Source organism: Octopus sinensis, linkage group LG10 (assembly GCF_006345805.1).
Source record: "Octopus sinensis linkage group LG10, ASM634580v1, whole genome shotgun sequence".
Taxonomy (NCBI): domain Eukaryota; kingdom Metazoa; phylum Mollusca; class Cephalopoda; order Octopoda; family Octopodidae; genus Octopus; species Octopus sinensis.
The window spans coordinates 59,825,080-59,844,170 of NC_043006.1; the positions used below are offsets into that span (position 1 = coordinate 59,825,080).

The 19,091-nt window shown below is 37.6% G+C and overlaps 1 protein-coding gene across 1 annotated transcript in view; it reads right to left on the reverse strand.

Annotated features, from left to right (window-relative positions):
* Positions 1-19,091, reverse strand: part of LOC115216236 (leucine-rich repeat-containing protein 9-like) — a 110,575-nt gene that overhangs the window by 8,788 nt on the left and 82,696 nt on the right. The window contains exons 25-30 of the mRNA XM_029786345.2: positions 17,562-17,734; positions 13,314-13,377; positions 9,770-9,942; positions 7,809-7,882; positions 7,122-7,339; positions 524-592 (exon numbers count right to left, since the gene is read on the reverse strand). Coding sequence (XP_029642205.2) covers positions 524-592; positions 7,122-7,339; positions 7,809-7,882; positions 9,770-9,942; positions 13,314-13,377; positions 17,562-17,734 — 771 coding nt within the window. The remainder of the gene's footprint in view (positions 1-523; positions 593-7,121; positions 7,340-7,808; positions 7,883-9,769; positions 9,943-13,313; positions 13,378-17,561; positions 17,735-19,091) is intronic.

The window sequence follows — 19,091 nt, forward strand, 5'->3', positions numbered from 1 at the left end:
CACATATATTAGGTATATATATAATGGTCATGAGGAGGCGCAATGACCCAATGGTTAGGGCAACGGACTCGTGGTCGTAGGATCACGGTTTCGATTCCCAGACCGGACGTTGTGAGTGTTTAATGAGCGAAAACACCTAAAGCTCCACGAGGCTCCGGCAGGGAGTGGTGGCGATCCCTGTTGTACTCTTTCACCACAACTTTCTCTCACTCTTTCTTCTGTTGGCCTGCTTGCTTAACCAGCGGGGCGGTGTCATTTGAAGGCTAAAACAATGCCAAGCGCATTGTGACCAGCGATGTGTAGCAATATCTGATGGCCTGGTCGGTCACGGTGATCACGGTGATATAATGGTCATATAAGTTGATCATATACATGAGTCATAGAAACAGGTCATATATGTGAATCATATAAATTGGTCACATATGTAAGTATGTGTATGCATGCATGCATGCACAAACATAGATGTGTGTATGTATGGAAGTCATATATAAATTTATACCATCATTTAATTTCTAATACTTACTGAGTTATTAGCAAGTGAGATTTCTGTTAATGATTCTAAGGATTTCAGATGTTCCAATTCTTGAACTTCCTGAAAATAAAAAGGAAAGAAACAAAATATATGAGTGTGCATGTACCTACACACACATACCTTTCCTGTCCTTAACCATCACCTGATTTTCAAGTAAGGGTGTTTTTATTCCATAACAGTAATAACAATACTTCAATCTAATTTTGGCACAAGGCCAGCAATTTCCTTTTTGGCAGGAAGGGGACAGTTGATTACATCAATCACAGTTCTTGACTGATACTTATTTTATTTACCTTGAGAGGATGAAAAATAAAGTCAACATCATCATCATCATTTAACGTCCGTTTTCTATGCTAGCATGGGTTGGACAGTTCGACCAGGGTCTTGGAAGCCAGGAGGCTGCGCCAGGAGGCTGCGCCAGGAGGCTGCGCCAGGAGGCTGCGCCAGGCTCCAGTCTGATCTGGCAGTGTTTCTATGAGTGGATGCCCTTCCTAACGCCAACCACTCCGTGAGTGTAGTTGGTGCTCTTTACGTGCCACCGGCACAGGGGCCAGAGGAGGCTGGCAAACGGCCACGATCAGTTGATGCTTTTTACGTGTCACCGACACGGACGCCAGCCAGGCGGTGCTGGTATCAGTCACGTTCGGATGGTGCTTTTTATGTGCCACCGGCATGGGTATCTTAACCACAATTTCCATTTGATTTTTATTTTGATGTTGGTGTTGACGTACTTGACTCAATAAGTCTCCTCAAGAACAGCGGGTCACTCTATGATCCAAGGCTAGCACAGCAGGCCATCCTGCGAGCCATGAACTCAGTTGACGGAATCTGAACTCAGAACATAAAGAGCCAGAAGAAATGCTGGTAAGCATTTTGGTGAATGCACTAATGATTAATAAAAATGATTATGATAATAATGTTTATATTTTCTCAATTATTTAGACATGAAGCTTATCCCTTTAGTAGTCACATTATTGTCAAAAGTAATGCTTATTTATTCACATTGTTTTGAATTAATCATACTTTATCATGTAGCTTTGAAATTTTGATGAGGTAACTGTTAATATCAGGTAACTGATATTCTAGGATTGACATGAGAGGCCAGTTTGAGTATAAAACAGTTGGAATATTTTGACTGGATACAGCCAGTTTAAATGCTGAAAGGCTAAGATATTTTAGAGGAGGAGAAATTGCAAGTTGTGTTACTTATGCTTTTCTCAGAAGCATTGTTGAATGAATGGTTGGTCTCAGTTAGGAAATGAAACCATTTCCAAGATATCACTTCTGAAACACAATTACACAATAACTATAATGTTATGGAGATTTACTTGCATAGCAAGTGATTTGATCTGAGATTGTGTGCTGAAACGAAAACAATTGCAGCGTGGAAGGTGTTTGTAAGCCATTTAAGAAACACACAAAAGCCGTTCGATTCACTTCAACATTTACAGATTTTTGTCAGTGAACAGTTCGCGGTCTTAAAGCGACAAAAATATTTTGACAAATTAAACTTAAATGTTGAAGTGAATCAAACGGCTTTTGTGTGTTTCTATAATGTTATGAATGACCCTTAAAATCAGACCTGAAATGCGCTGGCAACTCATCAACATACAAACAATCCAAGAGTGGCTAGTGTGTGGCCAGAAGCTGGCGATGGACTGCCTCGGATCCATGTTTGAATTCTGCATTGCCAACATATATTTCTGGTTAAAGAACACCACATACCAGCAATGCAGCAGCCTCCCGATTGGGTCCAGAGTCAGTGGTATCCTAGCAACCCTTACCCTGGATAAACTGGAATGCAAAGCACTCCATGCAGGATGAATACATTTCTCCACCCGTATACTGGCAAGGGGAATGGATGCAGTGAACCTGCAACTAAAGGAGGTACATTTCATTAAAAAGGTGGCACCCAGCCTTAACTGCCAGAATGGACTTGTTGGCTTGAGATTCATACACTGCGTACAGAGCCTTTCACCAATGCCAGCAGAAACCACCATATAAAACATAGAATGTCTGATGATGGATCCTTGATCTAAAAGTGCTAACGAATGTAAACTTAACCAAATAGCAGTATCGCCTGACTGGCCCTTGTGCCAGTGGCATGTAAAAAGCACCCACTACACTCTCGGAGTGGTTGGTATTAGGAAGGGCATCCAGCTGTAGAAACTTTGCCAGATCAGATTGGAGCCTGGTGCAGCCTCCTGGCTTGCCAGCCCTCAGTGAAACCATCCAACCCATGCTAGCATGGAAAGTGGACGTTAAATGACAAAGATCATGATAATGTCTACATATATGAACACTACACAATATGTTATGAATCTCACCTATTCATATATACAAACTCACACACCCATACATCCATACATATATACACATATCCATATACCCACACACACACCTATGAACATGTAGTCCACATGAACTAAGATATAGACATAAATACAGCTATATACCCACATATACATGCACACATATGAAAATGTAGTTCACACAGAGGTACACATAGATGTAAATATATGCATATATACCCATAATCATATGCATATATACTCATAAACACGTACACACAGACTAACATATATACATAATGAGCTTCACATAAGTACATAGAGACACTTATATGGTAAGCTGACAGCCACATGCACTCAAAGTCATGTACATTTATAAGTAAACGGTGGGAATTGGGGTAGGCATAACATTTTTGCAAGATGGATACTGTTTATAACTTACATTAAGATTTAGGGCATTTACTATAATTATTATTAATATACCCTAAACCACATAAAATTATAGATTAACGTTTCAAGCTATATATTATCATATAAACATAGAAGCATATGAAAAACCTTACAGTACTACTCTAACATGAAACATAAGAGAATTAATTTAATCTAATTTGTATTTGTCTAACCTATATAATTTACAGAATGGTGTAGAAGAGAGAAACATTAAACATTAAACTGCCTCAGAATTGCTCTGACACAGTTAGAAAATTCAGTTGTTGATTGGGAGAGGGAGCCACAAGACTGAGATGGGCTTCTTTCTGTCTGCTAAATCTACCCACAAAACTGGTTGGCCAGAGGCTAGAGTAGAAGACATTTGCCTAGAACCCAGAACCATGTGGTTGAGAAGCATTTAATGTTCGGTTTTCTATGCTAGCATGGGTTGGATAGGTATTTAGTTGAAGTCAGATTTTACAGTTGGATGCTTTTCCCATTTCCATTTCTTATATGTAGGAGAGTTTTTTTTTTTTATGGTATGCAGGTATTTTGAAAAAAATACCTCACAGAGTGAGGACTGTGCTCTGCATAGTTACAAGTTGCTTTTGGCAATGAATAACATCTTTTCAGTCACCTTACCAGGCAAAGTCATAGAACCACAGCATGGTAGATTGTGAAGGGGTTGCAGAAGAGTTCAGCTGAGCCAACAGTGCTTCTTACATTGATGTTGAGTGGAGGAATTCCTGAAAATCAATGGTCAGGATCACCAAGAGAGTAACTGGAATGCAACCATAGGGGTAGTGTCCATGGTTACTCTTTTACTCTTTTACTTGTTTCAGTCATTTGACTGCGGCCATGCTGGAGCACCGCCTTTAATCGAGGAACTCGACCCCGGGACTTATTCTTTGTAAGCCCAGTACTTATTCTATCGGTCTCTTTTTGCCGAACCGCTAAGTAACGGGGACATAAACACACCAGCATCGGTTGTCAAGCAATGCTAGGGGACAAACACAGACACACAAACACACACACGCATATATATATATATATATATATATATATATATACATATATACGACGGGCTTCTTTCAGTTTCCGTCTACCAAATCCACTCACAAGGCTTTGGTCAGCCCGAGGCTATAGTAGAAGACACTTGCCCAAGGTGCCACGCAGTGGGACTGAACCCGGAACCATGTGATTGATAGACAAGCTACTTACCACACAGCCACTCCTTAGCTAATGAAAGATTCATTATGATTCAAGCTCTCAATTTAAATTCATAATAATGGAATTGGATGGTGATAGAGAGCCATGAGAATTTGCAAAAGCAGTGCAACGAGGAAGGAGAGAGTTTTTATTCTGCTGACCTTTGAAAGCACAGAGAAACCTGTCATAGTGTCATCAAGAAATGTTGACATTAGGATTTTTTCCTGTTTCACTCATGTAAAACTATACAACGTCAATATTTGCAAACACACACACACACATGAATGGCTTCCTACAGTTTCCATGTACAAAATTCATTCACACACTATTGGTTGACCAGAGGCTATAATAGAAGACACTTATTTAAGAGGATGTACAGTTGGATTGAACCTGAAACCACGTGGTTGTGAAACAAACCTCTTAGCCAAACAGCCATGCTGGCACTTATGTAAATATGAATCATTTTGAACAATGAAAGAAATCCATAGAAGAGTATTTTGTGGTACTTAGTTCAATGCGCTTATATTCTGAGTTCAAATCTTACCAAAGTCGATTTTACTATTCACACCGGCAGCATTTATAAAAATCTATTATATAAAATCCGTTCTGTCTGTCTGTGTGTGTGTCTTCTAGGATCTTGGGTATCTTCCATCCGATTGCGCTCAAATTTGACATGTAGATACCAACGGTATCAGGGCATGTATAAGTCTTGAAAAAATTACAAAAATCGATTCCAGGTGAGAATGCGATCGATAAAGCCGTTTTTGTCCTGCTTTTCTTCCGTCAACCTGTACATAACTGCACTTTCCATTTTTTGTTGTTTTTGTACTGCTTAAGGGCACGTTTCTTTCTTGCCAAGTTTTCTGTTTAAACCATGTTTGTGTTCTCCCAGTCAACAGCCTTATCATTACTGGTACTTTAAATTCTTCGGTTGCATATTTGTGTGAATAAAATCGTTTTTCTTTGGAATAGAAAAAAAGCCTATGTTTATTTTTTTCTTTTGCTGGTGTCTCAAATTTAGGTTAAATCAGTGTTTCTCAAAGGGGAGGTCTATGGGACGGTCGGACAAGTTGTTTTGAGAAAATTTGGTTTAAATGTTTGACAACTCAGCACCATCCATTGGACGGGGGGGTGTGTTTTGCTTGTACATAGATAAAGCAATATCAGTCATATGCTGGGGTACTGATGGGTTTTATTCAGTTGATCTTACAGGCTTTCGTGAGAAAAATATGACCTTTTTTATTCCCCTCACCCCCTTAAAAATGAGGGAATATGAATTCAGTGTACAGGTAGGAGTTCACCAACGATTAGTTCCCAGCCCCTCTTGTTTATCTTAGTCATGCAGGCCTTAACAGAGGAATTTAAAACTAGCTGTTCCTGGGAGCTTCTCTACACTGATGACCTTGTTCTTATAGCTGAATCACTATCTGACCTAGAGAAGTTTCAGATATGGAAGCAAGGTCTGGAATCTATGGGACTTAGAGTTAATTTAGCAAAAACTAAAGTCCATGTAGGAAAGCAGACAAATCACAAATCACTTTAGGGAGATGGCCCTGCTTGATTTGTAAGAAGAGTGTTGGCAGAAACTCCATGTTGTACTCAGTGCAAACTTTGGACATATAAGAGATGCAGTGATATCACAGGAAGGTTAATGGAGAAAATAGTCTTTGTGTGTGGCAAATATGAAAGCATAAGAAGCACTAAAAATGTACAGGTAACAGACTTCCTCAAATGCTTGGGGCGATTATTAGAAGATAGCTTCAGTTACCTAGGTGACCAAGTTAGCAGTGGAAGAAGTTCTGGAAGTTTTAGTTGCTAGAATAAGAACAGGCTGAGCAAAGTTCAGAGAGCTTCTACTTTTGTCAGTAACAAAGGGCCTCACCTTCAAAGTGAAAGGTAGATTGTATGATGCCTGTGCATATACAGCTATGCTACATGACAGTGAAAAATGAGCGTTGACTATAGAGGACTTGTGAAGGCTTGGAAGAAATGAAGCCAGCATGCTCTGCTGGATGGGTAATGTCAGTGTGTACATATGACAGAGTGTAAGTAATTTAAGAAGAAAACTGGGTATTAGAGGATTGGGATGTTTTGTGCAAGGGAGAAGACTGTGCTGGTTTGGTCATGTGATGCATATGGATGAGGACAGCTGCATAAAGAAGTGCTGAGCTCTAATGGTGCAGGGAACCTGTGGAAGGGATAGACCCAGAAAGGTTTAGGATGAAGTGGTGGGAAAGGATCCTCTGACACTGGATTTCACTGAGGAAATGTTAAGGGATCAGGAGTGGTGGCAATTTGCTGTACTTGGGAAGACACATCAAGCTAAGTAAAATCACTATCATCCATATATACAGGTGCTGATGCCGCAAAAAATGCATTTGTACAGGTGCTGCATAAATACATTTGTGCCCATGACACATAAAAAGCAATGAGTATACTTTGTAAAGTGGTTGGCATTAGGAAGGGCACCAGCTGTAGAAACCACAGACAAGTGGAGTCTGGACCCACCCCACCAGCTGACCAGCTCCTCTCAAACCATCCAACTTATGCCAGCATGGAAAACGGACATTAAGACAATGAAGATAATTAAATGTATAAAAAAATTATCCGAGGTGGGAAGGAAAGAGAAGGAGGAGGAGAAGAAAAAGACTACTAGTTACCTGTATCTTATTACTGCCGACATAGAGACGTTGCAACTTGGTCAGTTGGCCCAATGCAGCCAAACTGATCAGGCGATTTTCTTCCAAGTGCAGCTCCAGAAGATTCAGTTGACCAGAGAAGGACTGTGGACTCAATGTCCGAATTTTGTTAGCATCCAGAATTAACTCAGAGAGGTTTGTTAACTGTTCAATGCCATCAACTTTTGTAATCTCGTTACCTGTGTTTCGTGTTTGTGTAAGAATACCAAAAAAAAAGAAAAACAGGAATTTTCAAAATGGTTGTATATTACGGATTTAAGAGACTCAGTAATTAACAAATTATTTTTAGCAATAGCCAATTAGCTGCAAAGTAGAGGGGAGCTGTTTACTTAACCTTGACATTGTGTGTCATTCCACAATAGTCGATATTTATCCACAGGGCAATCAAAATACACACACATGCATGCACACAAACACACACACACACATACATACATTTTCTCTCTCTACCTCCCATGTTTACACATACTCTCCCATACATTCATACATACACATACATGTAATCTCCCTCCCTCACTCTGTCCATCTCTCCCTCTCTCTCTCATACACACCACTCCCCACCACACAAATGTACACATACATCTATACATTTTCATACATTTATGCATTTTCACTTGAAATGAGAAACCTGAAAAGTGTAAGACTGACCTTGTAAGAAAAGTGCTCGGAGAGATGGTAGACGGAACAGCTGCAGCTGGGTTAAACTTTTTATCTCATTGTACCTGTGATGAAATAGTAAGTAAAATAATTGGTTTAGGTAAGCACTGCCACATTACTCAAGATTTATGTTTGAATGAATCATATTGTAATTGACTTCTATTGGTTTTCAAAGATATCATAATTTGCACTGGATAAATCTTATCCATCATCTAAACCTTTCTAAGATGACCTACGCCCAAGTTTATTTGCCCTCCTCTGGTGCTCTTAACATGCTTACTGTTTCACAAAACCTTACACCACTAAAATTTTATCCTTTGCTTCCAAAGCTACTGCACACCAACACATATTACTGTCCATGTTTTATTCTGGGCAGCAACCTGCTGAAATGAAATTCAAGATGAACATCAATTGTATTGATCTCAGCTATCTGGAATTGGCTTGAGAAAGCTAACGGCAATGGACACTGCTAAAATATGAAAACAACATATTTATTCAGTTAACCAACAAGTCAGCTTGTTCAGTGCTTAGATGTAAAAGAGACAAAATCTGGTTGTGTAGATTCATAACATGGTTTAACCCTTTAGCATTCAGATTATTCTGTCAAATGTAAATCTTATGTATTCACACCATGTAAAATTAATCTTGCATCATTTCATGGCTTTGAGATTTCAATGATGTGATTGTTTATTTTTAAAATGACACAATTAGGTAGCTATGAATGACCATATCTGACTGGTTTGAACATAAAATAGGTAGAATATTTTGGCCGGGTATGGCCGGCATAAACACTAAAGGGTTAACACGATTCTTGTCCTTGGGTTACAATTGTTATTTCCTATTTGCTTACCCCTAAAAAGTATGAGAAATGGCTAATATTTCCTTCAAACTTTGCTTTTGTTACATTTATTCAAACTCCAAAGAATCCCTCTCAACATATGGCTATGGTGCTCCCACACTACTCTTGCTCATGATCTGAGATGCACATATTGTCAGCCACTAAGGGACATGCTCAAGTGGTTAAAGTCAAGCAACTGACAAGCAAGTCTATGGTATTGAACAGAATATTTGTGATAATATTTCTACTTCAGCATCTCATCACTGACTGTCTAAAATGTAATGGAAAATAGGTCAGTTTCAAAATATTGATGTTCAAGTTACAAAAGCAAAGTTTGAAGGGAATAGTAGTCGTTTCCTTTGATTTCTAGAGTTAAAAAACAAGTAGGAAATAACACTTACTGACCAAACAAAAATAAATTGTTACAGTGTAATTCATGGTTTTAATTCAAATAAGCAACAACCATGTCCCAGAACCAATCAGAAGATCGATTCCCAGCAATTAGATTACATTAAATTATCACTGGTTGTACAGACTCATAGCACATAAATAACCATGAAAAATCTGTGATATACATTTAGCAAAGCAGAATTGATTACAATAACTAGTGGCTAATATGCTTGTTATAAATGCTCTTGTTGTCCAACATGTAAATATAAAGTGTAAAAAAAAAAAAAAAACGTAAGAAATTAATTCTTCAGTCACAATCATTTTTTGCATAGTTTTATTTTCCCTTATGATCCTTAATTTATTAAAACTCATTTTTGGCTTTTGTTTAGCCACAATCTATTGGTAAAGCAGAGCCATTCCATTTTATAAAAAAAGTAACTTTCAAGGCAAATATCATGTGGTGATTGTTAATAAGTATCACCATCATACTTTTGCTATTGTTCCTTTCCAATCTTCCTTGAAAATCATGTCTGGCCGAGAGGAAATATCACCTTGCTTGAAAACAGGTGAAGGTTGGCAACAGGATGGGTATCCAGCTGTAGGAAATCAACCTCAAGAAATTCTGCCCAACACATGTAAGCATGGAAAAGCGAATGTTAAAATGATGTTCATGATGATATATGTGTGCATGAGAAAGAGTGATAAATTATCAAAGAAGGCTCACCCAAGATGTAAAATTTCTAATTTCTTCAGAAACGTACATTCTTCTTCAGAACTACATGAGAGGTTTCCATATGTATCTTCAGTATAGTCAGTCTTTTGTTTATTTTTATTTGGATTGAATTTGGGTGAAGGAGATAGAATACACTCCACCCTGTTGTTGTTCAAACACAATACCTGTGGGTTGATTAAATAGAATGTAACACAGAACATAACAAGTGATAGGTAAACTGAGCCAAAGATGGGGCAAACTCTATACCAGTAATTACTATTCTTTCATTCCTTGACTTGTTTCAGTCATTTGACTGTGGTCATATTGGAGCACCGCCTTTAGTCAAACAAATCGACTCCAGGACTTATTCTTTGTAAGCCTACTAGTACTTATTCTATCGGTCTCTTTTGCTGAACTGCTAAGTCACAGGGATGTAAACACACCAACACTGGTTGTCAAGCAATGGTGGGAGAACAAACACAGAAACACAAATACATACATACATACACACATACATATATATATATATGATGGGCTTCTTTCATTTTCCATCTACCAAATCCACTCACAAGCTTCGGTTGGCCTGAGGCTATGGTAGAAGACACTTGCCCAAGGTATGATGCAGTGGGACTGAATCCAGAACTATGTGGTTGGGAAGGAAGCTTCTTACCACTCCTGTGCCCTAAAGAACTTTTTAAAAAATCATGGCATACTTTAACCCTTTAACTGTGAAATTAACTTTCATGGTTATTCTTTTAATGATGTTAAATATCTATCAAAAATATAGAACCGATATTTTCTGCATTTGCTTCAATAAACTTGACACTAAATGACAATAAGAAAAAAAAAAACAATAAAATGTGTACAACAATAATCAAAAAGACAACAAAGCTAAACAGTTCCACAATTATAAGGAAAAAAAAATTAAACTATAAGAAACGATATTCTTTAGCCCCAGGTTAATCCTACCTGGGCAGACTTTTGGTCAAAGGCATTTCATCATAATTCCTTTAGTTTTGTTCATTGAAGATTTGTTTGCAGACACAGTATATCTAGGATGAGATAGTCAGTGTGCTCTCATCTGTTTAATCACCAGCTGACCTTTTTGTACCTGGGTATGGATTATTTTGGCTCAACTGTTTTGGCCCTGTCTATTTGGTATCACTATTTCAATTCTGTGCCTTCCAGAACCTTGGTACTGTGAAAATTTTGTTTTCATTCTAGTTGACTTCTAACTTGTTACCACAACTACTAAACTACTTGACTACTAAAATTCACTTTATGTATATGATAGCTGCTGAGATATTGATGAAATAGGGACAAGAAAAATTTTCTCTCAATATCTTTGACAAAGCAGTCCAGATTGTGAATTTAAATTTTAGTGTTGTGAACTGAAAAACCTGAGATAGAGAGCAAGAAAGAGGGAGGAAGGGAGAGAAAAGAGAGAGAAAGAGGAGGAAAGGATAGAGAGGGGGAGAAAAACAGTAAAATATATTACATGACCCCAACTGCAACAAATGCATCTCTCTTGGTTTATGTGTTGTGTTTTCTTTATGTGTATAAGGAGAGGAAACATGTATGTAGCAATCTCACTATTTCTCTTTCAACTTTTGGATCTTTTCGGTTTGAACGACAGTTTTTTCTAGTGGTGTCATATGAAATTGTCACCCATAATTATGACCCTAGAATCGATCTATTGCATTTCAATCTCTTTTAGGGTTAGGGTTAGTTAGGGTTGGTTAGGGGTGGGTGGAAGGGTATCTTTTTTTTCTTCACAAATGTAAATAAACCCAATCTGTTTCTTAAACGAGGGACATATTCATACGACACAGAATGCTTTTTAACTCAATAGATGTCACTGATTGGTTGAAATTGCAGAAATTGAAGAAAAAAAACAACAAATATCTTACAAACTATAGAATTTTCTCAATAAAGCCAAGAGAAAAAGATGTTTTATAAATACATTCTACCAGTATACAAAGTTTAAAAGTGTTTAGTTACGTGGAAATTGTTAAAAACTGCCGTTCAAACTGAAAAGATCCCAACTTTTCTGAGTAGGCATATGTTTTTTTCTGAGTATGAGGAGAGAAGGAGTGTTTATGTCAGTCAAGTACAATTAATACACTGGAGTATCTGTTTGTTTGTCTGCGCATATTTTTATGTTGTGTGTGTTTGTCTCCAGTGTCAAAGAGTATTGTCACCAAAAAACCCATTCCCAAACAGATTCAATGTCCAGTGAGCCATTCCAAATCACCACCACCCAAACAGCTGTACACAATCATCCAATTTCGAGGGTATCTTTAGTAAAGTCCACTCTGCTATAAGTAAAGAGCCTCTGCATTGGTACCAGCTTCCGTCTTTCATTCCATCAAACTCAGAGGCCTTGAGCAAGGTCATATAGGCTACTTTTCCTCATGTAAAACAAGAAGGGAAATAAATGGGTGAGATTTGTGGGAGACTTGACTGCTGTTACTAACAGATCAAGTAACTATGTATTGAATATGTTATTGCTGTTGTTATAATAACCACAGGATAACCTTGATAACATTCAATCTGTGATTGTCCTGTCCTATATTTATTTGGTGGAATTCTGGTTTAAGCACTCCCTTATAACATTTTTTTTTATTTTTGGGAATTTTCAGAAAGCTTTTGTGAATTTATCTTCTACACATGGGAATTCTTACAATTATGAAACAAAAAATAAAAGTATTTTTTGTCTGTGATTTAAGGGCGATCTAGTTGTTGTTTTTAGCACATCTCACCACCACCTGATATCTTCTTCCATTTTTTTGTCAATCTGACATGTATTGGTGGGTTTTTTAATATCTTTTTGCCCCATAAACACATTTAATGGAATGATGATGTACCACCCAAGGGGGATCCATTGCTGGGATTTCAGCAAAAAAATTGGACTATTTATGTGTTACACTCTGATTTAAAACAAAATTTGAAAAAAAGTGGAAATTTTAGGATTTAAGGTCGGGGTGGGGATTAAAAAATTCCAAAAAACATTTTTTTTTCATAATTGTATGAACACAAATTCGCAAAAAAAATTCTGAAAATTCCAAAAAATAGAAAAGTTATGAGGGATTATATAGTATGCTTAGACAAGAATTCTGCTTTTTTGTTTTTTGCAAGCAATGTGCATTAAGGACTGCATTATCCAATGTAAATTTCTCCTTCTTGTAGGGTTTGACTTTGGCAGCCATTTCTTGAGAGTTTTGGCTGCTATTTCTTGAAGATTGATAGAGACTCTCTTTATGGCTCAAATTTGTGCATGTTCCCAGGTCATGTCTACTTGAAGAGATATATAATTGAAGACATTCCAACCGTGCCCTTTCTGGTTTAGTTTTATTAGAGTGTATCTAGGACCGTATTATTTAATGCATCCTTTGTTATTAAAATGGTAAGGAGTGACTGGTGATAGATTTGGCTGCTATTTCTAGACGCTTGTGGGACTGCATAGAGGTTCCAGGCTCCCTTGTTGACTTTTGGGGCCAGCACAAACAAGAAATGTAGTTACTGTTTCTAATAAACAAATTTACTGTTGTCTTACCTTCAGGTTATCTAAATATATTAGACCGCAGAAAGAAGTCAAGCAGTTGTTTTCAAGGTTGATACTGTTGAAGAAAGAAAAAATGATATATATAACTATGTTTATATATATATATATGTGTGTGTGTGCGTGCATGTATGTGTATGTTTGTAGACACAGACACACATGTATATACATATGTATAAATGCAGGCATGGTTGTGAGGTTAAGAAGTTTACTTTCCAGCCACATGATTTCAGGTTCAGTCCCAGGGTGTGACATCTTGGACAAGAATCTTCTGTCATAGGCCTGAGCCAACCAAAGCTTTGTGAGTGGATTTGGTAGACAGAAACTGAAAGAAGCCCATCATATATATATATATAATAAGGTGTACCTGCTGAAGAAGACTTCACCTAGCAAATTATTTTATTTGCTAAAAAAAAGTCTGGAACCATTGGTCCAGGAGTTAGATGGTAGATGTTTTTTTTTTCATTCCCTTTGATATTTTATCCCTAATAGTGGTTTGTAATTTAACTGTCCTCTCTAGCATGCAGGTAGTCCTATGATGGCTACCTCTTATGTTTTTAAATGTACACTGTATTTATATATATATATATATGTATGTTTACATCTCTGTAACTTAGTGGTTTGGCAAAAGAGACCGATAGAATAAATACTAGGCTTACAAAAAGTAAGTCCTGGGGTTGATTTGTTCAACTAAAGGCAGTGCTCCAGCATGGCTGCAGTCAAATGACTGAAATAAGTAAAAGAATATATATATATATCCAAATTGAGGGAGTGGAGCAGCTAAAATTCAGGCTACATATGCTTCCTAGCAAGCAGATCCCCTGATGGAATAATTCCTCAATGAGGGGTACTGAGCTACCTCCTCATCAGGCCAAAGGTACCTTCAATTTGGATTTTTATTTGCATTCATAGCAACTCAAGTTGCTAACCATAAGCTATAAAAAATTTTTTTCAGCTTATCAAACTTCAATATGGGAAAAGCTTAAAAATAAATTACTATTGTTCCCGAGCATTGTTTTTCATACCTACCACAGACTGCTCGAAGCTTACAAATTTCCTAGACTTAGATTAATGGTTCTTTTATATATATATATGTGTGTGTGTGTGGAGGCACAATGGCCTAGTGGTTAGGGCAGTGGGCTTGCGGTCGTAGGATCATGGTTTCGATTCCCAGACCAGACGTTGTGAGTGTTTATTGAGCGAAAACACCTAAAAGCTCCACAAGGCTCTGGCAGTGGGGTGCTGGTGATCTCTGCTGTACTCTTTCGCCACAACTTTCTCTCACTCTTTCTTCTGTTGGCCTGCTCGCTTAGCCAGTCGGGTGGCATCATTTGAAGGTTAAAACAATGCGAAGTGCATTGTGACCAGCGATGTGTAACAACATCTGATAGTCTGGTCGGTCACGGTGATCATGGTAATATATATATATGTATGGCTGTGTGGTATGAAGCTTGCTTCCCAACCATAGTGTTCCAGGTTCAGTTACACTGCATGACACCTTGGCCAAGTGTCTTCTATTATAGCATTGGGTTGAGTGGATTTTGTAGACGGAAACTGAAAGAAGCCTATCGCGTATATATATATATATATATATATATATATATATCTGTATTTGTCCCCCTCCACTGCTTGACAACAGGTGTTGGTGTGCTTACATCCCTGCAACTTAGCAGTTCAGCAAAAGAGGATGATAGAATAAGTACTAGGCTTAAAACAGTCCCCGGGTCAATTTGTTTGACTAAACTCCTTCAAGGCAGTCAAATTATGGAAAGAAGTAAAAGATAAAAGATAAAGTTATATTATATATCATCATGGGCTCTCCTGTCATAGGACAACAATTGAGGGTTCTGAAATTTCTTGCTGAACAACCTCACAGATGATTTGTCTTATGACGATCAAATGTTTGGGTTCACACAAGCTCACTCCCTTCATGAAATTGACATTATGGGTACAGGTGCACGACCTGCCACAGGTCAGATGATGAAATGATTGCAGAGCAATGTGAAATGAAGTGCTTTGTTGAAGAATACAATTCAACATCCAGTTTGGGAATATGCTGCTATGCCAGTTGTTGGGTATAACAACTTCTTGTACAATCTGATCAACACTATGATTAAACTTTATCCTACTCTGCCAGATATTTTAACCATTCCAACAGTAATTCCTGATGGAATTAGGGGCTTTCTCTGCCTTTATATCCTTAATTGCTTTATCTAAAATACTACTGTCTACTACAATGGCCGGTTCCTCTGTTGGGTTCACATTGGGAAAACTGTTTTGCACCCATACATTCTCTGTGTTTAATAACCTTTCATAGTACCACTTCAATGCCTCTTTCTTTTACAGAATCACTAAGTGCAAGCCTACCTTTATTCATTTGTTCATACGTCTCTCCCACAACATCTTGGTTCTCTGATTCTCTGTCCTGTCATGCAATCCTGAACATGTCATGTCTCCGATCCTCATGCTGTACAGTTACAAACCTCTTCCTTTCTGCTTTTCCCTTTGGTCACCTATCTTCTCTTCTAGCAGCCCGATAGAATTCTCTGCTGCCCCATTCTTTCAGTATTTCCAAACTTATCTCTTTGTTTTTATGGCTCTGTCTACTTCACTGTTCCATCACCAAGTCACATTTATTCTGGCTGGAACTGCACCAGCCACAAATTTGATCTGTAGCCCTCAGTAGGTTGTCCCACAGGAACTTCAAGCTGTTCACTATGTTATACATCTGTTTCTCCACATTAACCACTGTGTAGCAGAGACATGATTATCATTCAACTGATTAGGCTTAAATACCCTCATTTTGGCTCATTACACTGGTTTTTTACAAGTGGTCACACGACCTGGTCATGTGATGTGTTATACATCGATTCAGTTCTTCAGGCTTTATGTGGGCTCTCATCCCATCACATGACAGACCAGCTGAGCACAGGCAAATCTATGTTAGTACACTGAAGCCTACCATCAGCTTTATAAGGAGGAACCTTTCCTGCTATTCTTCAGTGAGGTGGGATGGGTGGTTGAGTTCAGATCTCAGCAGAGAGGAAGTTTATTTTGCAGGTAGCCTCAGGTAACCTTGACATGTTAAATCTGTTCCTGTCTTCTAGCAGAAGCCATGTTACATATTTGTTTTCTTGTTCTATCCAAGTACCAACTGCATGAGAAACTAATATGTATATTTTCTGACAATATCAGTCCAAATGTATTTCAACAATTCTGTCGTGTTAATGCTCTTTAACAGGTCGAATAAATTGTTGCATTTAATCCTACCTGGTTTTCTCATTCTTCCTTTATCTACATACATACAGTATATTGGAACACAAACCAGCTTAATTCTTCACCCAACCACCCTGTTAACCCTTTAGTGTTCGCATCATTCTGCCAAAATTAATGCTTTTTCATCCACATTGTTTTGAACTAATCACGCATTATCTTGTAGCTTTGAGATTTTGATCAGGTAGCTGTTAATTTTTAAAACGATATTGTAGGGTTGGTGTGAGAGACCAGATATGGCCAGTTTGAACATAAAACAGGCAGAATACTTTTGGCAGGATATGGCCGGTTTAAATGATAAAGGGTCAAAGATGTTTCAACAAGTATTTGTCTAAATTTCTCACTATTCACTGGATCTTTAAGCTCCCATAACTTCCTTTGTTTAGACTGGTTTTTGTTTTGTGTCTCTGAGTCCTCTTAGTTCTAAGTCTGAAGTTACTAACCACTAACCTATTTTGGGGGTGTAAATTCTTCAAGAGGGAAGGACTTTACATTTACAATTATCTGTCAATCCTGTTTACTAATGAGAATATTATCAAGCTTGTGTGGCCACCAGATTGATAGGTGATCAGGTGATTTGATGGTTTCTTGAAATCAAAGTATTAATCATCAAATCATTTGCATTGCAGAACTCCCAAGCCTTGTTCTCTCATACTTCTAGGACTAAAACCAAGCCTTAGTTTCCATATATGCTATGGAATCCATCAAATGGAACAAAACCACAACCTCGTGTGTGTGTGTATGTGTGTGTGTGTGTGAGTGTGTGTGGTGGTAGTATTGAAAGTGATGCTGTTTGTGATAAGGTGATGATGATTGTGATGATAATGATGATAAATGTGAAGGAGATGATGGCAATTATGATGATGTTGATAATGATAAACAGAATAGAATATGGTAAAAGAATTTTAACATCAAGTGAAGAATTTCGTGTGTGTGTGTGTGTGCATGTGTGTATGGTGAAGAGGTCACCTGGTCAGGTTATATAGGGTATCAGCAAAGCCAAGCACTACTGTACGTATATTAGAATTGGGTAAATTCAGTTCCTGTAATTCGTTGTTTACTGAACCAAAACGTTCAGTGATCAAATCCAGAGTGAGACATCCTCCAAAAAGGTCCTTTGCAGCAGACACCTGTGATGATTCCTAACAAGGAATAAGAAAGAAAAAAAGTTTAACAAAAAAAACCAACAACAACAAATGAACAGTTAAATTATTGTTTGGTGTAACATTTACAGTGATATGATTGGCTAATGTTGTTTAGTAAACCACCATGACAACAATGACCACTACCACCACCACCACTTTTGAATTTAATTATAGCCATGAAACGTACATAGTTTTTTCACTTATTATATATTGATTATTCATTTTTATACTTTTTGTGATCTAGTTATATATTTTATAAAAAAATATTTTATTTGTTATTTATGTTTTGGTTTATGTCTATCATTGTTTGAATTGCATAATAGTGGTTTTATCTCTAATTTATATTATATATATATATACACAGACACCATTATCATCATATAATGTCCATTTTCCATGCTGAGATGGGTTTGACATATATGTATATATATGTATATATATATATATATATATATGCATATAAGTTGAAAGGTATAATGAATAAATGCTCTAATTGGCCAAAACAACTTTATACGATTCCTATATTATCATAAATCGAATATAAATATATATCAAAACATCAGGGCACCCAATGGTAAAACCCAATAGTATAAAATATACACATATATAATGAATTATCCTTCGGTTTAATGAAATTACTTTTCGGTTTAACGAAGTTATATAATTATCCTCATACACACACACACACACCTAGGATGACATGGTGGTGGAATAATGTAGTTGACAGGGCCATTAGAGCAAAGAAACAGGTTCGGAAGGACTAGATGGGTGGTGGTAGCATGGAGCTATATCAGACAGCTAGAAGGGAAGCTAGGAAGCAGGTATACTTAGCCAGGGATGAAGCAGAAAGGAAGAAGTTTGCCAATGTTTTGCAGTGTGAGTACCAGTGGCTTGAAGTGCTTTGGTTTGCAAGACAGTGTGCCAGGGAAAAATGGCATGTAGGAGAGAAGTGTATTTGCATGGATGATGGTTCACTTGCAGTTAGTGACTCTGCAAAGAAACAGGCCTGGAGGTGCCACTATGGAAGGCTACTAAATGTAGAGAACTCATGGGAGAATGAGAGTTTGCTTACTGTGGATCCAACAGAGGGATCAGCAATCTGAATAGACAGTGGCATTGTAGACAAAGCCATACAGGATATGAAGATGGGGAAAACCCCCAAACCATTAGGAATAACTGCTGAGATGTTTAAAATATCTGGCTATGTAAGTTATGGTTTAGTCACCTGTATAGTTAATCAGTGGTACACAAAAGAGTCACACCTAATGACTGGTGTAGTTGCATCATAGTCAACTGCTACAAAGATAAAGGTGATGCCTTAGATAGAAATAACTACATAGGCATCAAATTGTTG